General features: G+C 38.6%; 1 protein-coding gene across 13 annotated transcripts in view; it reads left to right on the top strand.

Annotated features, from left to right (window-relative positions):
• Positions 1–26,579, top strand: part of OTOF (otoferlin) — a 2,911,272-nt gene that overhangs the window by 2,172,042 nt on the left and 712,651 nt on the right. For all 13 annotated transcript variants that reach the window (XM_044062838.1, XM_044062837.1, XM_044062844.1 and 10 more), the window contains exon 14: positions 17,388–17,574. In XM_044062838.1, the coding sequence (XP_043918773.1) occupies positions 17,388–17,574 (187 nt within the window). The remainder of the gene's footprint in view (positions 1–17,387; positions 17,575–26,579) is intronic.

A 26,579-nucleotide genomic window follows, 5' to 3' on the forward strand; every position in this document is an offset into this window, starting at 1 on the left:
GAATACCATGTGTGTCCATTTTGGAGTTCATGTAAGACGCAGCCTGGGATTTGTCCGGTCCCATGGATGCTGTGTTATTGGCTTTAGAGAGTGCCATTTTTACCTGCGTGTTTGTCATTAATGGGGCTGTACATTCTTCTGATATCGTTATGGGCCCTTTAGGGGGTGAGAGGGGGGTAAAGTCTGCACTGAACCTGTCTGCCAAGATGTTGGCAATATCAGATGGTTCTGTATATTTTGTGCCATTTTGCTGTAGCTCAGCACAGATCTGAGTGTTGCCATTGAGATTCTTGACATAGCTATAGAATGCTTTGTGGTTGTCTTTGGAATCTGTGGAAATTTTGCTTTTGAAACTTGCTTTGGAGGATTTTATGAGGGATCTTAGCTTCTTACTGAGGTTGATAAGGGAGTTTCTCCATTCATGGGATTTTACTCTTTTTTTGTAATAGTTTCTTCCTTTTGTTGTAGAGTTTGTTTATGGCAGGGGTCCACCAAATGGGTTTCCTTTTTTTTGGAGAATAGATTCTTGTTTCTGTTAGGGATAGCATGATCCATGCACTGATGTAGGTGCTTGTAGAGTGCATTTGTATAGGATTCAGCTGTCATGACTGTATTGTCCAGCTGCCACCTCTGATTTGAGTAGCATGAAGTTTTATTTGGGGAAACTTCTTACAATGATTTCCTTGAGTGGGGGTGGGATCAGGATGTGGATATCTAGGATGATTAGTTTATGGTCTGATCTAACCAGTGAGGAGTTGACCTTGGTTGTGGAGCACCAGTCACCCATGCTGGTAATGACCAGGTCCAAAATATTGTTGCTCCTGGTGGGGGTGTTGATGAGTTGATCCAGGGCATTAGAGTTTATAAATTCCAGGAATCGTTAAGCAAGAGGATTTGAATAAGAGTAGTTTTCCCAGTTTATGTTGGGGTAATTGAAATCACCCATTATTAGAGTGTTTGGTTGAACCCTCATTTTTTCCACTGTCTCCAGGAATGAGGAGTGTGGATCCTGGGTCATGGTGGGGGATCTGTAGCAAGCTACAATTTGGAATGCAGTTTTGCCCAGGGTTAGTTGCACTTGGATGATCTCAGAGGCATTGTGCTGTGCAACTAGCCTGGAGGTGTGGATATCCTTGATAAATATGGACACACCTCCACCCTTAGTGTTTCGGTCCGGGTTGTGTGTCCAAAAGGTGTGGCATGAATTATAGTCTGGTAGTGCTGGGGTGCTCTCAGGAGCCTTGAACCAGGTCTCAGTCACTGCACAGATATCGATGTTCTCCATTCTGAGGAGTGCCTCAAGTGAGTGCATTTTGAGGTTTAAACTCCTAGCATTGAGCAGCATTACCCTCAGTTTTTTGTTACTTGTACTTTTTATGGTGGTGAGTTTGTCTTTTGAACCTTGTTTAAAAAAGGCACTGTAGGGGCGGCAAGAGCCTTGGCCAGTATCTGGAACCCCAGGGGTGACTGGTGCAGGCCATCTCTGATGAAGCATCGTGGCATGTCGATCATGTCATCCCAAGCAGACAGATACTGGATCCCCTTTGAATGACACCAGAAGCTTAGTCAATTGTTGAAGTTGATCATTTTATTCTTGTACTGTGATATCATTCTTGGTGAAGGCAGGATGCTACTCAGGGCTAGGGTCATACCTGCCTGGGCTACAAGATCAGAGAGCTCTTCCATGTCTCTTTTCATGTAGTCCAGGGAGGTACGTCTCAGGTCATTCACACCAGCATGGACAATGACAGAGTCATATTTGTACTTGTTATGGAGTGACCTGAGTGCGTGTGTTATGTGGCGGATTCTGGCACCCGACAAGTAGCTGAAAGTAACCTTCTCTTTGTCCAGCCTGGTTAGTTCATAGGTTCATAGGTTGGTACTAGGCTATCAGCCCTAGGGCCTATACAAGCCTAGCCATAACAATTCCCTGGCTATTTCTTCCCAGACTATTTACTTTCCTGGACCCCTGTCTAGCAGGGCTAGTGGGATGTCAGTGTGCCTGACTATAGAGTCACCTATGACTAGTGTGTTGGGTATGTTGCTTTGACTTATGGGCTGTGGTTGTGTGGCACACTGAGTTTGCGAGCTATATGTTGTTTGGGATGTGTTGGTGAGAGGAGGTTGCTTGTATGTCTGCTTTGGAGGTCTCTGTTGCTTAGGCAGATTTTTATTTAGAGCCTCCGTAAATGTCTTGGTGTTTCTATGTGTGGGTTTTGGAGGTGCAGGTTTAATGGGTCTATGTGAAGCGAGTGGGGTGTTGCAAGTTTTTACCTTCTCCTCTTGACTGTCTGTTCCAGTCTTGGTTGGAGAGAGCTTTACCTCTAGATTGGATGTATAAGTGCATTTCTCACAGGTTTTAGCATTTGATGGTAGGAGGTGAGGGTTGTCTGTGTACATGAGGCAGTTGTAACATTGCCTCAAGATGCCCAGATTCATCAGGTAGACTGGAGAGTACACTGGGAGCTGTCCCTTGGACATGCCTGACTAGGTAGTAAAGAAACTGTTTTCTTTTGACAAGTGGGGAAGTATAGAGACTATTCCTTCCAGACAAATGTGGGGAGGTTGAGTGCTGGGGGTCATTTAGTGCTACAGCAGATTTAGAACAAGTGCTGAGCTAGGAGAAGCAGGTTTGAGTGCTTAGACTGAAAGACTGGCTAGTTTTAAGGGAAAAATTGAAGAACAGACTTTATGGAGCCGGGGATAGTTAACCCTAGCTAACCAGCACTGCGCAGCATGCAAAACCGTGCAAATGCATGTTTTATAAGAGAAAGATTAAAGGAATAGATATTAGCCCAAAATGGCCAATAAACTACAAATTCTGAAACCATTCCTCCAGGGACAGTTAGGCTGCTCAAAGCTCCCCACTCTCACTGGTGAACAGAGAAACTTCCTTCTATCCTAGTAAGGTATGGGCAACACAGAAAATGCAATACAGAATTCAGCAAACTCTGAAAAACAGACTACTAGCTTCAGAAAGGCAGGAAGCAAGTTTAGATATAGGATTTTTTTCTTTTTTGTTGTTTTTTTCAAGAAATTAAAGCAAATGCAACAGTTAAACAATTCAAATACATACAGAAACGATTTTAAAAAGTGCAAACAGTAAATAAGTACAGTAAACAGCTGAAATAAGTTTTAAAGTTAAAGAAAATGCTAGAAAAAGAGCGTTTAGGTGGAATTAGCAATAAATAGCAAAAAAAGGTACTTAATCAATCCAAAGTCTCTTTCTTTTTCCTCTCTGTTGCTGTAGGACTCTGCAGGAAAACCAGGCAGGATCTTGCTGAGCTAATACAAGCGCAATAAATGCGCAAATGCAGTTTTTATAACAGAAAGATGAAAGGGATAGAAATTAGCCCAAAATGGCCAATAAACTACAAATTCTGAGCTGAAACCACTCCTTCAGGGACAGATAGGCTGCTCAAAGCTCCCCACTCTCACTGGTGAACAGAGAAACTTCCTTCTATCCTAGTAAAGCATGGGCAACAAAGAAACTGTAATACAGACCAGAATTCAGCAAACTCTGAAAACCGGACTCTACTAGCTTTAGAAAGGCGGGAAACAAGTATAGATGTAGGATTTTTTTGTTTTTTTGTTTTTTTGAAGAAATTAAAGCAAATAAAATAAGCACTTTTAAAGCACAGAAAACGGCTATCGCACTTGAGTGTGTAGCCTACAACAGTTAAACAATTCAAATACACACAGAAATGATTTTAAAAAGTGCAGATAGTAAATAAGTACAGTAAACAGCTGAAATAAGCTTTTAAAGTTTCAAAAAAATGCTAGAAACCAAGTGTTTAGGCGGAATTAGCAATAAATAGCAAAAAAAATGATAGAAACCGAGCGTTTAGGCAGAATTAGCAATAAATAGCAAAAAAAAAAAAGGTACTTAATCCAAAGTCTCTTTTGTCTCTCTGCTGCTTTAGGACTCTGCAGGACACCCAGGCAGGATCTTGCTGAGCTAATACAAGCACAAAAAATTCACAAATGCGTTTCTTATAACCGAAAGATGAAAGGAATAGAAATTAGCCCAAAATGGCCAATAAACTACAAATTCTGAGCTGAAACCACTCCTCCAGGGACAGATAGGCTGCTCAAAGCTCCCCACTCTCACTGGTGAACAGAGAAACTTCCTTCTGTACTAGTAAGGTATGAGCAACACAGAAACTACAATACCACCCAGAATTCAGCAAACTCTGAAAACCGGATTCTTCTAGCTTCAGAAAGGTAGAAAACAAGTATAGATATAGGATTTTTTAGTTTTTTCAAGAAATTAAAGCAAATACAATAAAGTAAGCACTTTTAAAGCACAGAAAACGGCTATCGCACTTGAGTGTGTAGCCTACAACAGTTAAACAATGAAGGGCTTCATCTCCAACCTCTTCTTTACTTGTATATAAATATATATATATATATATATATATATATATATATATATATATATATATATATATATATATATTTCAGCTAACAGAAATCCTCTGGTTAAGTGTGAAACACAACTAACAGAGATGTGATTTTGCTCTTCATGAAGCTTACTACATGAAATGCAGCTGCTAGAATGTACTTTTTAATACTTAATGGTTCTAGTGCAAAATCACTGTTGCTTAAGCTGTGTCTCATCCTTAACATAGGATTTCTGTTTTCCCCGATAATTTTTATACAAATTTAAAACTGTTTTTTTAGCAGTAGCTTTAAACTACTTTTCTTACAGTTACTCACCATCCCATATTTGCTTGTGTGTAATGTGAATAGTTAGAACATTTACATTTTTACATTATATTCATGTGAAGTAATTTACAGTTTTACACAAAATGCCAGAATAAGAGGGGTGATTATTCACTGTAACATTAAAATGATCAGTCCTTTAGAGGTAGCATGGTATCGAACATTTAGGATATTAATTCTACAGTGCTGGATTTGATTCCATGAAGCTTCACCTGCATATGTACAATATAGACAAGCCCCTTAGCTGTACTTACTGCCATTGGTTTGTTCAGATGGTCTTAATTAACAAATAATTTAATTGATAAAACGCTTTCTTACTGATTTTATCCACCTATCCATGTATCCATTTTCTAAATCCTTTGTCTTTTTGAGAACTGTAGCATAAAATTCTTCAATTAGCCAATGAACTATCAAAGCCAAGAGTGACCACTGAATTTGGTTAATTAGTCTGTATATTAGCATTTGAAAGACATGCGTGAATGTGCGTGCCTTCGTTGAAGGTTGGGGGTCGGGCTGGCACCTCGACACTGTAAAAATGTACTGCCAATCATTAGCGGACCAGAGTTTCGCTGTGGAGACCCCTAACTGGGAAAAGCCAAAAGAAGAAGAAGAAGATGAAGTCTGTATAATTATAAAATGTGTTGAAAATGTCTGATAGATTAGTGAGATTACTTAATTAAGATAATTAGTAGCACAGCAATGAATTATTGGTAGCAGATTTTCATGGAAATTTAGTGTTAGCAGTCAGTAATGAGAAGTTTATTTGTAATTTTATATAGGATTTATATTCAAGGCTAGACTTAAGATAATCCAATTCTTTTGAGAAATATTGAAGAACCATTATAATTTATAGGTAGAAAGAACTCGTGATGTAATACATATTACATCTTCACTCAAAAAGACTTAACTACTTTATCAAGCCTTTTGTGCTCAAATTATGCAATATATTTTATATTACACAGTTTGCAGTTTAATTTCTTTTAAGAAGATGTGAGCTGTTTCTTTTATGGTACTAGAAGCCACTGGGATGCTTGCATACAATGTCCAGTTCTCTCTTTTTTTAAATCTAACATGTATTAGAATGCATTGACTTCATTTACATATATATTAATGATTTTAAAGAAATGAGTAAAGTATTCCATTTGCTGATACTGTGAAAGATTTATGTATGTGCAGGGTTTGAGTCTCACAAGGAATGAATTAGTAGGCTTTAAAATGGTCACCAAAGACAGTTGTAGTATAGTACTAATATGAACCTACACCTGCAGGGATATATGTAATTATGCATTTATTTATTCATTTAAATTTGTTTTCTGTCACAGCCTGGGATACTCTATAACCAGTGTTAGAATCAGCATACAAAAGTACATGTGTAATGAAATTAAGTGAACATAGCTTGTGTTGACCAAAAATACAATAGTAGAAAGAAAGGAAAAAATACACAGCAAGAAAAGAAGTTACACGATGTACAAGGAGTTGATAAACATCAATGTTGGCTAACCGAATGCTAAGCAAGTCTAGAGTAAATGTCAAAGGGATGGTAAACAGTGTAGAAATATCATGACAGGAGAGAAGGCAGAAGGTTTAGGTTATGTGTCCTGCAGCGTTACATGTATATCTTGATTGAATACCAAGGTGTGCTTTTAGCATAGCAGCATGTATTAACATGTATAAAGGTGAACAGATGTTTGCTAAAGTAAACACTTTTAAAGGAATATTGGACAGTGAGTGTCTGTGTGTGACCTTCCTGATTGGACTGATTACTATTCAAAGCATCTACCAGAAAAAGGATGCAACAAGCATACAGATCACTGCACTATCTGGGATAAAACTGATGATTACCAAAGCCTTTGGCCTTCTTCTCATCCTGGGATTGGTGCTACTGTTTTGCTTCTGATGAGAGAAGAAGCAAAGGGACATTGTATCCCAGCAGTGCAAAGCTGTGATGAGACCAGCACTAGTAGTAGCCAGGCAGTGTTCAATTAGGTGAATCCCCACTATTCATCATTCTTGACAAAGCTAATTATTTTTGGTAAGTACTGCTTGATTAGCTACTGTTTGGCCTAACTTCAGAATAACATGCTAAATACTTCATCCATAAATCATCAGAATCTACTTTAGTAGTTTCCCCTATAGTGTTTGGCAGTGCCCTGTATAGATGCAGGCATCTTGAGTTGATATTTTTCCTGTAAAAGCAACTCAAAATTTTACCAACACATGGTTGCACACAGGGCAGCTAGTTTGCAGTGATGAACAGTTGCTATATATATATATATATATATATATATATATATATATATATATATATATATATATATTCTCACCTAAACAATCTAATCAATAAAAAAGGCCCTGTTGCCATGAATATTAACTTCCCCCTATGTCCATTATCAGCTTGGCTGATAAGGGCATCTCATGTTCACTGACAACCAGCTAATTCTCAAACAAATTGAATAAGGTATGTGAGAGATATATTTACACAATGTCACTGGAGGCAAAGCTCTCACATAAAAGCACTCCTAATGTATATCAGGTTGTCAGTAGTACACACGTTGCGTTGCACCCATCACACTTTCTTCTCAACCTCTTAGTGCAAGAAATCTGGACAAAGACTAACAGAATGGAGAGACAGAAGCCTAAAAGTAGGGTCACATTTTAAATATTGCTATTATAAACTTAGAAAGTTGCTAGAGTAACAGGGATTGTGTTAACATACATTTTCTGAATGATTTGAAGTCTGAAAGTCAAATGTATGTCATTATTTGGTGACTTCAATCCTCAGGCCATCCCAGTTATTTTGCCAGAAAACCACAATTTTATGAGGAACAGACCAAAAATGTGAAGCAATAATCTAGACATTCTGTGAAAATCTGGATAGTTGAAAGGTATGCATCACATATAGTTCAAAGCAGACACATAGACCCACATATGCTAAGGCACATAAATGTAACCTTCCTAAACCCCAAAGACTTCCAAGATGGAACCCACATAACAAATCACACAGCAGCCGGAATGCACTCCTTCCAAACAATACTCACATTAACACATTCAGCCACATCTCATGGAGTCTCGACTTCTAAGCTCATAAAGCAAGCCACCACACAACTCAACATTCTGGTCATCAGAGACTTCATTGTGACACACTGATGTCCCTCTTACCAGGATGATTAAGGAGAAAATCACAGTCAGTTGCTTATCAGTGGTCAGGATATGCCATATTATGCATACACTGAGGTCATCGGACCACAAGTACCAGTATGACTCAGCCATAGTCCATGTAGGTGTAAATGACCTGAGACATACCTCTCAGACTATGTGTCTCAGGCTGGGATATTCCTAGCATTGAGCAGTATTCTACCTTCTCCAAGGATGTTGTCACAGTATGAACAAAAGATAATTGACTTTTAACAACTGGCATAGTCTCTGTTGTCAGTATTAGGTGTTCCAATATTTGTCAGCATGGAAAGAGATGGTCAACAGACCAGGCTGCTTTACCAGGGATGGTCTGCACCTCTCCCCTCTAGGCTTTTGAATATTAAATAAAACATTGTTCTCCCCCACAGTGCTTTTTTTTTTTAGGAAATACCGAACTAAAAATGCTTCTGACATAGAAAATCAAAACCAAGAAAATCTAAAGGTGTTACAGCTCAATGCTAGAAGTCTAAACAAGAAACTCCACTTTCTACAATCTCTCCTCAACCTAGAGAATGCTGATGTCTGTACAGTCACTGATACATGGTTTAAAGTCATGGAGATCACTCCCAGAAGTGCAAGGCTATGATACCTACCACACATTTAGAGCAGCTACTACACAGGCAGAGACTAAAGGTGAAGGTGTTTGATTTATATAAAAAATAACTATACCTCAAGGCCGGTCAAACAGAATGACACACTTGAGCTTCTTCATCTTCAAACCACCTTAGGAAAATCCCATACCACTTCCTTGCAAGCTGTAGGTCACCTTCTATTTCCCAGCAAACACATAAGATGCATTTAACCTTAATGGAAAACACCATCCAACCCAATATCATATTTATGAGTGATTTTAATTAGCCCACTATTAACTGGGAATCATATACAATGGCAAACATACAGGCACAGTAATTACTGGTTTTGTAAACACTAACTCCCTGTACCAGATTGCCATCATGCCGACAAGGGGTGTAAACATATTGGATTTGGCCTTCACTAATGTGAGAGAGTGCTACATACCCCTTAGTGTAATGCCCTCTCTGGTGAGGTCAGACCACAAAATGGTCTCTTTTGAAGTTAAAATAAAGCCCCAGAAACTTAGCTATCCCTGGAATGTTTAGGAACTTACTACTATTAAGTGATAACCTGGTAAAATTTCAAGCCTCCCCCCCCAAACCCTGAGAACACTGCTGCATATGATAAACTGTTAGAAGAACCCCTATGCAAACATGTTAATAGCTGCATAGAGGCAGCTGTACCCACCAGGAATATATACATAACTAACTGAAAATACAAGCCTCCTTGGTGGAATCATAACATCAGTAGGCTATATAACAAAAGGGAGAAAATCATGGAAAAATTAGGTGTAGCACCCAGCAGGATACAATACTCTCATCAAACTAAATAAACAACTCTGAGGACAAATAACATCTACCAAAGCTAAATTTGATGTATATTTGGCCTCCCAGGCCAAGGACAATAACAAGGCATTCTTTAGCTGTGTCTGCAACTTCAAAAGCTAATACACAGTTGTGTGCAGAGCTCATTGTTAATGCAGTCACCTATACTGAGCCAGAAGATATAGCAAACTTACTAGCAGACAGATTCAACCCTAACTTTACCCCTGTCTTCCACAAAGCCTCCCCTCAGAAAATACCATTGAATATAGCTCCCCCTACTATCAGTAGGGAACAGGTCATCAATGCTCTCTCTAAAGCCAAGAACACTGTATCAGTGGGCCGTGACAATATCCTAGGCTGCATTCTAAACAGCAAGAAATATGACCTCAGGTCTTCTGGAACCACTACTTAACTGTAGCCAGCAAACAGACTTCTTGCCTTACAAATGTATTTATTTATTATTTATTTATTTGACATTTGTTGAATGGGATAGTCTGACTGAGCTAATGTCCCTTTTTCAGTGGAGGTCCAGGTAGAAAAGCTCCACAAACAAGCACATTTGTCACACACGTTAAACAAAACATATAAATATGCACAGAGTATCAGTCATTAATTGAATATAACAAATATTCAGAAACAAGCACATTAGTTAACACATGTTAAATAAAACAAAGCAAAAGAAAATAATAAATAATAATGTGCAGAGTTTCAATCATTAACTAAATATAACAAATATCAGGAGCACTAGAGAGAGTGTCCAGAATAGTACATCTCAAGGTTATACAGTTTATCAGTTTTTGAAGCATAGGGCAGAATAGAAGTTCTAAACATTTTGTCAGGGAAAAATAATCATAAATACACTCACAGATAGTAGGAAAACTAACATTTCTAGTTGGACAGCCTATAGAGAAGCAACAGAAAAGGAGAAAGTTTATCCTTTATTTACTTCTACGCACTATTTTGTTTACTATTTAGGAACAGTTTGGTAGATTAGGAGGGTGAAGGTCAGGAGGGATTAAATAAAAAGAAGGGCATTATAGGAGGTGCTGTTAGCAGTAAGGGAATTCAGAGATCAAGAGAGATAAGAGCTGAGGGATGAAGGATCTAGGATGTGAAGAGAGCAGAGGTTGAAAAAGAAAGCAGGTATAAGTGTAGTCTGGAGGAAAGAGAAATAAGGGAAATTATAGTTAGGAAGAATGGAGGGATGGGTTTACAGTGGCAGGTCCACTTATTTATTAGGAAATCTTTGAGGGCATGCTTGAATTATCTAAGATGGGTTAGTTTCCTAATATACAGGGGAAGCTTGCTCCAAGAGAGGGAAGGAGAGCAACTATAGAGATTTTGACCAGTTGATCTTTTTGGCTTATAAATTTCAATAAGGTTTTGATCAGAAGATCTGACAGTTCTTGGGGGAGTATATAGAGAAACAAGAGAGGAGATGTCTGGATAGAAATCAGACTTGTAAAGGATGGAGTGGAGAAGAAGTAGTTGACAGTGCAAGAGTTGGTGAGGGAATTCTAACCAGTTTAGAGTTGTGAGAGAGTCATTGGTGAGATGCAGAGGTTTGATTGGCGGTAATTCAGGCCACTTTATTGAATGTGGTTTTGAGTTTAGATAAAAGAGAGGACTGCAGGTTAGTTAGGATTTGTGAGTTGTAAAGGATACTTGGGAGAAGGTAGGTATAGGCAAGAGAGAGACTTGCGGCATTAGTTAGGAATTTTTTATTTCTATACAGTAGACCTAGTTTTTGGTGAGTTTTCATAATACAGTGGTACACATGAAGGTCAAATTTGAGCTGGTCATCTATGAGGTCACCAAGGAGCTTCCTGTTTGTTTCAACCATAATAGTAGTATTGTTAAGGGAGGTAATGGAGAATGCAGACTTAAATTGGGTAAGAGATTTAGGAAGGAATAGCAGGAGTTTAGTCTTTTTGGGATTTAGTACTAGTTGGTTATTGGATAGCCACTTTTCAATAGATTTGAATAATTTTTGAATAAGGGTGTGCAGATCAGAGGGATTATCAGAGATAGATATGACTGTGGTGTCATCAGCATATTGTATGAGGGATGACTGAGGGCAGGATGTGTATAGGTGATTTGTGAAGATCTTGAACAATAGGGGTCAGAATATCGACCCCTGTGGGACACCCATCTTGATGGGTAGTGAGGGAGATAGTGAGAACAGCCATTTGACTGATTGCTGCCTGTTTGATAGCTTGCAAACCAGGAGATAGTTGAACTTGATAGAGTGAGGTCAAAGAGTTTAGCTAGGAGCTTAGGGTGAAAGACATTGTCAAAAGCTTTGCAGAGGTGAAGGACTAGACAGAAGACTAGTCTGTTATTATCTCTGGCTTGTGAGATGTGATGGGTGAAGGATAGGAGGGCTATCATGGTGCTGTGGTTTGGTGGAAGACATGTCGGGTGGGGGCTAGGAGGTTTTCTTGGATTAGGTAGTGAATTTATTTGTGTGCACATTTTTGCAGAATTTTAGAGAGGGGACAGTATAGCAATAGGCCTATAGTTTGATAGTTTGGCAGAGTTACCTCCTCTATGGATGGATGGAGTATAGAATTGCTTCCAAGTAGTGAGTACTGTAGATTTTTTTTTATTGAACAGTTAATAAGGATAGAAATAGAGTATGCTACAGAGTTAGCTGCTATTTTTAGCAAGATTGGAGGTAGGTTATCAGCTGATGGGGAGCAATTGAGTTTTTGAAGTAAATATTTTATATAACTGGTGGGAAATGGTTTTAGGGAGAAGGCATTACTTTGTTGATGGTGGATGGAGGGGTAGGGGGGATTAGTGCTATGAGAGGTCTGCAGAAGTTTACTGATTATATCTATGAAGTAGGAGTTAATATGGATGCAGCTTCTTGGGGATAATTATTTGGGCAGAGCTTCAGTGTTGAGAGATTTCCAAAGTGCAGTTTTTGGTTAATTGAGTTCCAAAATAATTTTGGGTTACTATTGTGTGATGTTAGGGATTCCTGGTAAAAGTTTCTTTTGTCTTTATTGACCTGTTTTTTTGGTAAGGTTGTGAAGTTCTTTGTAGGCTAGTAGGTGAGTTTGTGATTTTAATTTAGTCCAGAGTTTCCAGGCATTATCTCTTTTGTGCATGAGAGAGAAAGTTGCCTGAGATAGTCAAGGGAATTGACAGATTTAACTCTAATAGTACAATGAGGGAGTTCAGTAAGTCTAAAAATATAGAGCTGAATTTTTGCACTGCTTCATCAAGAGGTAGATAGGATAGGGGGTGCCAGTTAAGAGAGGAGAGAATGTTATTAAAGACTTCGGGATGAAAGTTGGATAGTCTCCTGCATTCTTTAAATTTGTATGGTTTAAGGTAGTGAGGGGTGTATCTAAGCACTCATGGGAGAGTAGACTGATGCAATCAAAAAGAGATTCAGGGTGGCGATACAGGTTAGGGTCTGATACTAGTATCCAGTCGATAGTAGAAGTAGACTTGGATGATTTATTAATATGGGCAGGGTTGGAGATAAGTTGTGTAAAGCCATCCAAATTAATGCAGCAGCTTAGGGTATCAGAAGTAAGAGCTTGCCAGTACAATTTCATTGTGTATGTTATGTGCGAACCAGGAGAGGGATTGTTCTAGTATAGGGGTGTTGTCTCCAGGAGGTATGTAAATAGCATCTATTGCTTTGTGGTTATAAAGTTTGCAATTTATTATTAAAAGTTCATCTGGGTGGAATGAAGGGTAAAGGTGGGTCTATGAGGGCAAATAAAGAACAGTAACAGTCATCCCTCTTCCCAAAAAATGGCCATCTACAGACTCTTTAAGCTACAGACTCATAAGCCACACTGCTGTCATATGCAAAGGCATAGAAATGATTGATAATGATATGATATGGGAAACCTTCAGACACTGGACCCAACCGAGTTTGGTTTCATCAAGGGTAGGTCAAGCCTACTCAATGTGGTGGACTTCTTTGAGAAGGTCGCCAAAGCAAAGGATGATGGCAAAATGGTTTACACTGCAAACCTTGACCTGGCCAAGGCATTTGACACAATACCCCACTCAGGCATTGTTGACATACTCAGACCTGGTTGATAGCCAGCTGGCTCACAGGCTGGACCCAGGGAGTTAGAATTGAGGATTCCAGGTCTACAAAGAGGTTAGTCACCAGCAGATTCCTTCAGGGATCAGTCCTGGGACATCTCCATTTTGGCAACTACATGTCTGAAGTCAAGGCCAACATTAAGGTCCTCTAGTTGCCCAAATTTGCAGATGATTGTAAATTAGAAGAAGTCATAAAATTTCCCACAGACACTAATGTTCTACAACAAGGGCTGACACAGGCAGCCAACTGATGTCAAGCTATGGACTAAAACGAAGTGATAAGAAATCCATAATAGTATACTCTGGGTCGTTAGCCACCTCTAGAAACTATCATACTGACAACACATCCCTAACAGTCAACCCAGTAGTGGACCCATTTAGGGACAAATGTGGACAGTAATCTATCCTTTGATCATCATGTATCTATGGTAGTGAGGAAATCATTCTATCTCGTGCAACTTATAAATAAAAGCATGGCATCTAAGGAGGTCATTGTTCCACTGTATTAGGCATTCATCAGATCAGTCATTGACTATAATGCCCCCTTTAGTATTTACTTAACCAGCACATCCAAAAATGTGGACATCTACAGAGGTTCCTCACAAAAAGAATACAGGGCATAAATAACATGTCCTATGCAGACCACTTCAAAGTCTTGTTTCTGTATTCTGTATCCTACATACTGTTGAGTGGAAATCTAAACCTGGCATACAAGTCATTGTTGTACCCCATTCTAATGGACTTCCTGAATATCTGCAAGAAACAGCACCAAAATCACCAGTTCTAAAGACTTTAACCTTCAATATGATATAAATAGGACCTGCTGGAGAGACAGGTATGTATCCCTGAAACAACCCCATTCTGTGGAACATCCATGTGAAGCAGAGTTCCTCCTTAAACAATTCAGATGTTTGAGATTGTATATATATTTTTTTTGTTGCCACTATTTTACTTTAATCTATGTAGAATGATGTATGCTAAGGATTGATATTAATATTGTTTAAACTCTTAACTCATTACATCTGACTCCTCCAGGTACATCTGATGTTAACTCCTATTGATGCTTCTAGGTGTCAGATATTGCTTGTTCATATTTGCATCAATAAGTCCAAATCCATATTATGTACAAGGTTTTACAATAGTTCATCTTAAAGCTTACACAATAGCAAACTCAACTGCATTAATATCTGACCTCTGTCTAGTGCAAGTAAATAGATACTAACTGCTGTTTTTATGATATTCATTTATATAAATATAATGTTCACATTTTCTTAAATATCTCAACAACCAAGTAACACAGACAGGTCTCCTTAGCTTCATATGAAAGCTCTCAGCTAGATGAATAAAATGCTGCTGATAGTATGTGTGTAACATAAGTGGTTGCTGAGATACAGTAAGTTGCTTACAAAATATTACAAATGTACTAGTTACTGTGTTTACTGTGACTTATAAAATTTGGTTTAAGACCTAGAACCTAAATAATACTGCCACTGTAAAAGAGTTTGTGAAGAACAATTTGACATTTACACTTCTTTAGTAACCCTTATAATCCCATAAATATGAAAATTTGTTTGAAATGTGAGGACAAATTTGATTCTGTCAAAACACTTAGGCTCCGCCCATTGGATGTTACAATGGAAACTTCCTGAGCTCCATTGGAGTGAATCAGTTAATTTCCGAACTTTGTACTGTGGAGCTTTTCTCCCCGGGCTTCCACTGAAAATGGGTTTCTGACCCAGTCAGACTTTTCCAGTCACCAAATGTCAATAAATAAATAAATACATAAATAGTAAGTGTAACTTGGACAATTAGATGGGGGAACAGGAAATGAATCCCTGGTTTGGCACTTATGTATCTAATGGATGTAAGAAGCCTGTAAATGGTTCATCACCCAGGCCCCTGCTTGCAAATGTTTCATTGCCAAGCCCCTGCTTACACTTACCAAGGGTACCCAAAACAGTGCTGACTAAACAGAGAGTACTACAAACTGGAAAACCAACAAAAATGGCATGCCATTAATAAAACAAAATAATCATTAAAACATTAAGCACTTTTGTCATATCAGTAAAATGACTTCAGAAGTAACATTCAAATAAAACCACTAAATTTAAATATTGCACATTTCAATGTGATCTGTTATTACTGTATGCTTCCTGTTATGGTTTTTAAGTTAACAATACTATTAGGCAGAGCCATTCAAGTAATTAAATAAAAAGTAAGGTTAATACTGTTAGTCCTTAAAAGAATAAGTTCAGAATACAAAAAACTTTTATAAGAAAAACTTCATGGTGCAACCTAACATATAAAAATATATGTAATCCATACATAACTATCCTTTCTTATAAATAATGTCTTTCGGCTTTTCCCAGTTAGGGGTCGCCAGAGCGGAACTCCGGTCTGCTAATGATTGGCAGTGGATTTTTACAGTGCCAAGTTGCCAGCCCAACCTTCAAAGAAGGCACACCCATTTACACTTGCACCTACCTGTCTTTAACGTCACTCGACCGAGGTGAGGACATGCAGACTCCACACAGAAGGCACTCCAGCCGAGAATCAAATGGGAGAACCTCTTGCTGTGAGGCAACAACACTAAACGCTGCACCACCATGGCCCTAACTATCCTTTCTTATAAATAATAATGTTTAAGTCTAAGAATGCATGAGACTGAAAGATTATCATTGATCCCAGGTTCATTCCTCACATTTAGTAGCAAGCTGCCACTTTAATTCATTTAGAAAGGCAGAGCCACTGTTTCAAGAGAAGTATCAATTCTATTCTGGTTGTGGAACATGAGTTCACCTGTTTATCCTCACATGGGTATTAGAAAGGTCATGGAAATTTGCCAGTCCTCTCTACTTACATTTTGTTGACTTGGAAATGACATATAACTGTACTGTAGAATGTTTTGTGGGAGGTGGTACAATAGTTTGGAGTGGTATGATGCAGGTATCAATTTACCAGTTAATCAATATCTCAGATCTCATCTATAATTATGATGTTTTGAGAGTGACAAAAAGGATGGGGTCATAGATACAAGTGAGTTTTCTTCTCAACATTACTGGACTCACCATCTATGACAGTATGAGGAACTCAGCAATCTGAGAGGCTATAAGAGTATAGTTACTGGCCCCCTGGATCAAGGACAGTTTGAATTGGTGATCACCTGGTGAAGATGCCCTGTAGTCAATTCCCAAGAGAGGTGTACCAGGCATAACAAAGTGACTGGATGTCCCAGGGCAGTTCCAGGAGACAGTGGGGAAATGGTATGTCTCAATTGGCCTAGAAAAGCCTTGAAATCCCCCAGGACAAGCTGGAGAATGCTGCTGAGACCAGAATATGGGTGTGTCCATCCTGGGGAGGGGTGAGACAGTGCTTCCTGCCAGGTTTGTGGCACTGCTGTAATGACAGGGCCTCAGATGAAGATTGCAGGCCCATCATGATGCAAGGAGTCCATGCCAGGAAGGCATGGTGTGGCTGTCAAATCCAGTGATGGTAGCCCCTTGTGGTGCATGTAGGAGGGCATCCACCTAGAAAACACAGGCAGCCCTTGTGTTGATGCAAGTGGTCACATTACTACCAGGGGAGGGATTTGGCAATAAAAAATGAAAAAAGCTGTCTTTGCTAGGGACACCATCATAGTTGCCTGGTTAATGGCTCACTTGGACAGTAATGTACGATTGAAGGGAGACTTAATGATCAGCAAGTAGGGGGCAAAATTGACACAAAACAATCTATATCTCTTAATGCTGTTCATATTTATGAACACATATGGTCCGTTCTGAATGCCCTGGTCAGAACAGTGCAAAATACAGTCAAATACTTCAGTACTCTTCTGGACAACCTTTTAATTCTATTATAAAACTTGTACTGGTATTGTTATATATTGCTGTCTACTGCATAGGATAACAAAACAAACTGCCATCAACAACACTTTTCCTTATTTTAAAATTATTACTGACAGTTTTTATATTTATTTATTTTTTATAAACACAGGGAAAGACATCAGTGCAGAAGAGCAGTTATGAACCTACGTGGAATGAGCAAATTATTTTCACAGACATGTTCCCACCACTTTGCAAAAGGATGAAAATCCAAATCAGAGACTCAGATAAAGTGAATGACGTGGCCATTGGAACACATTTTGTTGACTTGAGAAAAATTTCAAATGAAGGTGATAAAGGTAAGTTTTTTTATGTCCCTACTAATGATTGATAAAGCTGAGAAAAATGTGTAGGCTAGCAAAAACAGGGTTAAGGATATTTCAGGAACATAACTTTAAGAATCAGTGATCATTTGTCAACAAAGGTGAATCCCCAACCAAGTAAATGTAACTACTAGCAGTTATTGTGAAGTCATTCTTGATTGTTTTCCCTGGTGTTAACTGAGCAAGTTTTATTAAACACAAGTCCCTGTTTTTTAAGGTAATCTGTAAACCTCAAATGATAGAGTATACAACTGAGCCCCAGAATCAACCACTCAACCTGGAATGCCACATTTGTAGTGCATTAAACTGCTCAGATTTATAACCAGCCTAAAAGTCATTGGAGATGCTTTAACCATGTTGTTTATATACTTTCCTTTGTTAACTAGTTAACTGGAGTGGTGTATGGAGCCTTATAGTCATAACCTGCAATACAGGCAGAATTACACATAAAGATTTACATAACTCACGTGTAACACTGGAAGCACCAAGGTAATATGATAAATTTTATTGACCCAATGAAAGGCATTGTTTTACCTCTGTGCTCCAGTGTTTTCTGGTTGTGGACCAGCATAGCATTTTTATCTTTTTGATAGTTCAGGTATATGTAGATAACTGTAGCATCCAGATCACCAACAAAAAGACATAGACATTGAAGATATGAGTTAGCATTACTGAGATTTATATTCTGGCTGAGGCTTGTAGAAGAACTTTGTACCATTTCATATGCAAATCATTGTAGCTAGTTCATTTGCATTAAAGATTAAAGGTCTATACTATGTAGATATCATCCTTTTAAATTAAAATTGCATTTATTTATTTGCTTGCTTATCCCTGTGATGTCCAGATAATATCTCACTGGACTACCAACAATAATGTGACATCCCTTACTATCCTGGGTCAGTAACTAAGGAGCTTCAATCCTCACTACTGACTCCAGCTCCAAAGACTAAATTACCACCATAACAGCTGCAAGGAAATGCAATCTGAGGGTCATGCTGCTCAACGCTAGAGGTCTAAATTTGAAAATGCACCCGCTCGAAGCACTCCTTAAAGTGGAGAACATCAACATTTGTGCTGTAATAGAGACCTGGTTCAAGGCAGCAGAAAGCACCCCTGCACTACCAGGCTATAACTCATTCCACACCTTTTGGCCCTAGAACTTGGAGCGAAGCTCCAAAGGCTGTGGTGTTTCCATATTCATAAAGGATGCGCACAACTCCAGACTAGTAGCCCAACTTAATACATCAAAGATACTTCAGGTGCAGCTAACATTGGGTAAGACAGTGATTCAGGTCATAGCCTGCTAAAGGTCCCCAACCATGTCCCAAGACTCACACTCCATGTTCCTAAGCACCCTGGAGAATATCAGGGTCCAACCTAACAATCTCATGCTGGGCGACTTCAACTACCTCTCCATTAACTGGGAAAACTACTTGTATACCAATTTACTTGCCCAACATTTCCTGGAATTCATTAATTCCAATGCCCTGGACCAGCTCGTTCTTACCCCCACTGGAGGTAGCAACATCCCTGACCTGGTCATTACTAACATGGGTGACCGTTGCTCTATACCAATAGTCAACTCTTCCCCAGTTAGATCCGACCACAAACTAATCACCTTAGAAATCTACATCCCTCCCACCCACCACCCCCCTGCAAAGGTAATCACCATGAAAAACTTCTCCAAAGCTAACTTTGGGCTTCTAAAAACAGAGGTGGCTAACTTCATGGCACCCATGAAATTGGAGAACAGCTGCATGACCGCTGAATCATACACTAATGCCCTGTATAAACATATACATAAATGCATGGATCTCGCCTTACTCAATAGAACCAAGATGCTCTCCTACAAAAAAAGGAAGCCAATCTGGTGGTCTCCTGCTGTAAATAAACTCTACAACAGAAGGAGGAAACTGATGCAGAATAAGGTAAAGTCCCAAGACTGGAAAAACTCCCTTATCAGCCTCAACAAAAAGTTGAGATCCCTCATCAAATCCTCTAAAGCTAGCTTTGAAAACAGAATTGCAGCAGATAGTAAAGACAAACACAAGGCCTTCTATAGTTATGGAAAGAATCTCCACGGCAATACCCAGATTTCCTCGGAGCTATTGTACAATGGCCCCTCCTATACCGAGCCAACAGATATTGCCAATATACTGGCTGACAGATTCAGTGCCAACTTTACCCCTGTCTCCCCCAAGAAAGGACCAATCACAATATCAGTATATGACAGGCACCCAGTATTACTGCTGCACAGGTTAAAACAGCACTGTCCAAGGCCAAGAATACAGCTTCTGTGGGACCTGACACTATCCCTGGCTGTGTTCTACATGAACTACAGAGTGAACTGGCACCTCACCTATGTGCCCTGTTCAATCACAGACTCACCTTGGGCTTTGTCCCTACTGAATGGCACACTGCTACAGTCATCCCTCTCCACAAAGGAGGAGCAACTACAAACCCTGGGAACTATCATTAGCCTGATGAGTCTGATATGCAAAGCTATGGAACGCATCATTATGGAACTAATAAACAAGGATATAGGGAATCTCCAAACTCTGGATCCCACACAGTTTGGTTTTGTGAAGGGTAGATCATGCCTGCTCAACCTGGTCGACTTCTTTGAGTCAGTCACCAGAGTTGTGGATGAAGGTAAGGTGGTTCAAACAGCCTACTTTGATCTGGCCAAGGCCTTTGATACCATTCCCCACTCAGGAATCATAGAAAAACTCACTAAGCTAAGCATCAACCCCTATATCACTAGGTGGGTTACAAACTGGCTCACAGATAGAACCCATGGTGTGGAAGTAGCTGACTCCAAGTCAGACTGCTGACCATTCACAAGTGGAGTCCCGCAGGGTTCGGTCCTGGGTCCTCTCCTGTTTGGTATCTACCTCTATGAAGTCCAGGTCAACACGAAGGGACTGGCTGACAAAGTTCACAGATGATTGCAAGTTGGATGCCATAATTAACTCCCCAGGTGATATTGACATCCTACAGAAAGGCCTCACTGAGACCAACAACTGGTGTCAGAACCATGGTCTTAAGCTCAATGTCAAAAAATGTGTCGTCATCCCCTTTGGGAAAAACCTGGCTCCCATGAATTACCACATCGATGGTAGTCCACTGAACACAGAAGGCGTTATAAGAGATCTGAGAACACAGGTTGACAACAACTTCTGTTTTGACCACCACATTGCCACTGTGGTCAGAAAGTTCTTCTATGTGTCACATCTCATTACTAGGTGTTTTGTATCCAGGAAGAAAGACGTCATTGTCTCCATCTACTCTTCCCTCATTAGGTCAGTCATCAAGTACAATCCTCCATTTGGCATGTACCTCACTAGACACCTGCAACAACTGGAGAGGCCACAAAAGTACCTCACAAAGAGGATCCTAGGCCTTAAACACTTGTCCTATATGGGCAGACTCAAAAAACTCCAACTATTCTCTGTCTCATATCGTCTACTTATCTGCTTGACTTACAAATCCATGTCTAACCCAGCTCTGCTAGAAATGCTACATCTAAAAATATCCCAGTCCCTCTGCACTACAACAGAATAAGCTGTAGGGACAGGTTTATAACCCAGAGGCTGCCCATGCTATGGAATAGACTTCCCATATATGTCAAGCCTCACTGGCCCTCTTCAATTGAAATCTTGAAATCTTGATGAGTGGATGGGAAATAGAAAATTCACCCCGGAGATCACTCCAGTGACTCTACTCAATAGAGGCACTGGGAACTAAGGTCAGGTGCACGATGCCAGGGTAATCCTATGGGTTAGGCTTCTAAAGGCTCCAGAGCCATTAGCCTAGTACACACCTATGAACCTATGAACCAATGTCAGACTGTCACTTTAACAGAAGTAATAACTCATAAACTTTCCCATAAGAGCACAGCAGGAACACGCTCTGTAACCTAGGACTGGACTGTATACTTCAGTCCACCCGTAATGTTACTTCTTATTACACATTCCAGAGCAATGCGTCCCAGTTTAAGATCTCTGATACACTCACATTTAAATAAATTAAATCTCAGACATCATAACACTTCAGGAAAAGCCTGACACAGATTTCCAGCTGTGCCCCTTCCCCAGAATAATATGGTAACACGCTGCCACCAGTCAGAGAGCTTACATGCCCTTACATGTCCAATTATGAAAATTAGATATTAAAACAAATGATAGCAAATCAATCAGGCTTTCTGAGTGGCCTGAGAAGTTATCAAACCAGTTATAAACACTGTCAAATCACTAAAGAAAAGACTAATTGACCAGCCACAGTTAATAAAAATATTTAATAATGATTAAAATGTTTAAAAATATAAAACAGTAATTTCCAATAAACAAACATAACTCAATCACCAGGAAAATGAAATCAATATTGAAGGATAGAAATCCAACATTCAAAAAAAACTCTAACTGATTAGTTATAATTTTCCTATCTGACTAAAGGACACTGTTCCTTATCTAAACTAAATTATTACAAAAGAGCAAAGGCAGGCTTAAAATTCTTGGTGAGTCCTTTTGGGTATCCGCTGCACAGTACAACTGTGAACAACTGACAACTGTCTGTTAACGGACAACAACTGACTTCAACTGTCTTCAGCAGGCTCTTTTATAGACTAGTTTAACTGTCACAACTGTTCCAGTTCTAATTTTCACTTCATATTTTGAAAATCAACCAACAGCTGTTTTCTAAATTTCCTTTCTGCATTTCAGGCTCTGACAGTAACACATAGCAATTGCCAACATTCCGATGACGCCATCTGCAGATCAGCTGATTCTGAGACAGTCTGCATTTAGAATCTTCTTTACAAATGTACGCAGCTAGAAATGTAAAGGAACACTGTTCAAGTCTTTAAAACATTCTGTATAAACAGATTATAAATCAACATGCAACAACTTATTTATAATATAGCTAGTCACGTTGGCACATAATACACAGGTTAATCTGAAATTATGTACAAAAACTTCAGCCAGACATGCTAGCACAGATGACAGTGTCTAATTTATTCACAATCCCAACCTTGAGCACATAGTACAAAGTATAAATATTAAAAAAATATTTGCAAGTTGATTACATTACCATTACATCTACAGCCTGAATTATATCATTCAAAAGCATCTGCAAGTTAATTACATCATTCTAACAAAAGAAGGCAAACCAGTCCCAATCTGCTTCTCCATATACTATAGTAGGAAAAGGAAATAAAATAAAAAAAATCAAATGAAGCATAAAATACCTCACATTCACTAATTTAACTCATTTATACTGCATCCCAAAATACTAAATCCAACTGCAAAACAAAAATGCAAAATTAGTATAAGTAGAAAAAGATCACACAACTCTTCTACTCAATATAATGAAAAAAGTTAACTAATGAATTACATACAGTCTAGTCTATATAAATTAAATTCAAAATGCATAAATATGCAAATGCAATAGCTAAAACAATAAGGAAATGTAAAAGATAACTGCTGAAACCAGAAATTCAGAGACACATTAGCTGCAATGAGGAAAGACCTCATTATTAGCTAATTTTCATGTCTTTGAAACACTTATTGATTACCCTGAGTGTTTTGCTGGGTTGACTAATCACTATTGGCAGGCCATACATCACATTGGCACAGGCACCTTCGTTCCCCCCAAACGCATACACACATCCAAGCACACACACAAATATTCAAGCGCACACACACACACACACACACACACACACACACACACACACACACACACACACACACACACACACACACACACACACACACACACACACACACACACACACACACACACACACACACACACACACACACCTTTTATCTGTTCCTAATTGTATAGAACATCCTTGATGTTGCTTTCTAGTTTGCCACTGTCCCCCGTAAATCGAGAGTGATTACAGTCAGTCAATAATGCCATACATTACAGTTTCATACTTCTCATTTTTCATAATATGCTTTGTACAGGAAACCATATTTTTTCTATTACATTTTGAAGTGACTAAAAGTGATAGCAATGAGTTGCCCCCATATGTTTTTTGTGTTGCAAAACACATTGTTCCATTGACTTTAGGCATGTCTTATAGTAATATTTTAAAGTCATTTGTGTCTAGTGTTCCCCTCACTGCAGGATTTGCTTATTCAACAAGAGGAGTTTAGGGCCATGGCAGCCACATACACATATACATGCACACATACACACACACACAGACACACACACACACACACACACACGCACGCACATTCTTCTTCCATTTGTAGTGTACGCCTCCACAATTCTCTCATGCATTAACATCACCTATAAAGTAACTTTCAGCTTGCTATAACAAAGTAGCAAAATTTGCAGCCAGCCTTGCAAATAAAACTCATCATTGCCTGACATTAAAACAGCAAAATTGGATCAAGCTTCCTAACCAGCTTTGCTAATCATGATTATTCTCCACACACAGCCTTTTATACTTGCTAGACAAATGTCCAACACTACAGAACACTCTATAATACTGTTATCTAACTAGAGATCTCCACTATAAATTATTGTTATTAACCAGTAAGTCATAAAACACTTCTGGAGACTCTCGCTCTCTCTCTCTCCAACCACTGTGTCTCAAAACTCTGGTATTCAGTCATCATTTACTTAAAACAGTTACAAAATCTAAACACATTCAACTCCCTACTTAAAGAACACCATTCCAAACATGGCACTGCTTTTCTTGGTCCCTGCTTAGTCTCCTGTATAGACCATTCTTACCAGTAACTTCATCTTCCACATTGCTTTTACCCACTTTAGAATATTTGCCTCCATCTTTATATTTTACTAACCACAATGATCATTTTCACTTTTCACTCCACTCATGCACTGACTATTGATAGCATTGTCTATACACCTGTTCCTCTAACTTTCTTCATATATATATATATATATATATATATATATATATATATATATATATATATATATATATATATATATATATATATATACACACACACACATATATATATATATATATATATATATGTATATATATACCTTCAGCATTATCTCAAACTACTGCTATTTCTTCTCGTCTGCTCCATCTAATATATTACACCATTAATACTTTCATTTTTGCAACTTCCTGTTATTGTCAAGGTATTTAACTTATAAACTTTTCGCTCTGTATTTAATTTTTGTTAGTATTGTACATAACATATGTAAATCTCTATTAACCTATTTGTGATTTCTGTATATCAGAAATTATTGCTACCTTAGGTATAATATGCAGTTTTACTATGGAGCTTTTCTTTTTACATCCCCATGTTTCCTGATGTGTTTTGCTGAAGTAGTTGATGGCAGATTAAGAGATTTAAATGTACAAGTCTTATTAAATATTTTATGCAGAACTATAAATACTGAATAGTGAGGAACAATTTCTAAAGTAGACCAGATAATCAGAATATAAAATTATTGCTTTACATTAGAGATAGGAAGTTACCTAATTGTTTGAAATATAAGAGTCCAAGGTCTTACTTAGCCTTCTGGGTAAATATCTAGAGGTTGCTTTTTGAATTTTAAAGTTAAAAGGTTCTGTTGTTAAGATAGTTTTATTATTTTGTGACAAGCTGTCATAAGGATACCAAACAAAGTGCAGATTATTTATGAAAATGAAGTAATTATAGCAATACAAAGTGTCAGGCACACTAGACTGAGTCCCGGAATGAGGAAACTGAATGGCCAAAAGAATGCACTTACATATATTAAGTCCAAGGTAACATTTCCTGGAATATCCCCTTCTCTCTGAGGTATGGCAATCTCAGTGTTGGTATATATAAGTGTGGGGGGTGTGGAGTGCAGGGGGCCTTGACCCTTCCTGCAAAAAGAAGTTTTAAGAAGAAGAAGAGCGATTTTCAAGATTCACTGTTCTCCAGGTTTTCAGTCTTTTTTTTTCTGGCTTTTTGGCATTCAGCATTTTTACTGCTAACATTTCAATAGGGAGCCAGTTTAAAGTGTCAAAGGCCAGGCCTATTCGTCCTTAAACAAACACGGTTCTGGTTAGTTTACCTTTGTCTGTTGGTGGAGGTATGGGGTTGATTTATTATGGGTATCAGTGACCTAATTATGAAGGGGCAGGAGAATATTACACATTAAGCATGAAAGTTAAGACTCCCTTGAACACTTCTTTCATGAACCATAAAACTCATTTGCTGAGGATCCATCTGGTGCCTCTTCTTAATCTCATCATGTGACATAGGTGAGTACCCCCTTTTTCATTTTATAAAGATATCCACTTCTGCTATTAAGAAACTTGTGAGATATCTGTTTGAAAGCCCAGGCTTGGATGACCTCCATCTTAAAGTAATTAAGACACATCTTGAACTTATTGCTCCTGCTCTATCCAGTTGTGACCTTATTTTGTCAGTTGGTCAATTTCTCTTAATCTGAAAAATAAATTGTGATGTTGTCATGTTCACAGCCTTCTGACATTCAGTGTAGAGTAGCTGCACAGTCTAGCTAGAGTATTTAGCCATTTTCTTGAATGTATGTTTCCTTTTGGCATTCTAAAAGTCATTCTGGCTTTCACTATAGTTTCTGAACTACATATGAGTGTAAGTCATACCTCTCAACTGTTTAAATTTTTGCAGAATGTCCAAATTTTTGCCTCATATGTTTGGACTGATCTTCATAAAATCTGTGGACGTCTGACAAATTATTGAGATCTTAATGCAAAACTTATTATTCTAGCTAATTTCTAACTTTATAGGTTCATCGGTATTTACTAGGCTAATGACCACTGGGACCATTTTAAGTCTAGCCATGCATTCCAAATCTCTGACAAGTTCTGGCACCCTTGATAGTGTAAGCAAGAGCTTGGGAGATGAAACATTTAGAAGCAGGGGTCTGGGAGATGAACCATTAGCAGGCTACCTTTGTCCATTAGTGACAGGTGGCAAACCAGGGGTGAATTTCTGGTTCCCCAGCCAGTAGTGCAAGTTAAA

Source organism: Protopterus annectens, chromosome 2.part1 (assembly GCF_019279795.1).
Source record: "Protopterus annectens isolate FY-2018-M chromosome 2.part1, PAN1.0, whole genome shotgun sequence".
Lineage (NCBI taxonomy): Eukaryota > Metazoa > Chordata > Ceratodontiformes > Protopteridae > Protopterus > Protopterus annectens.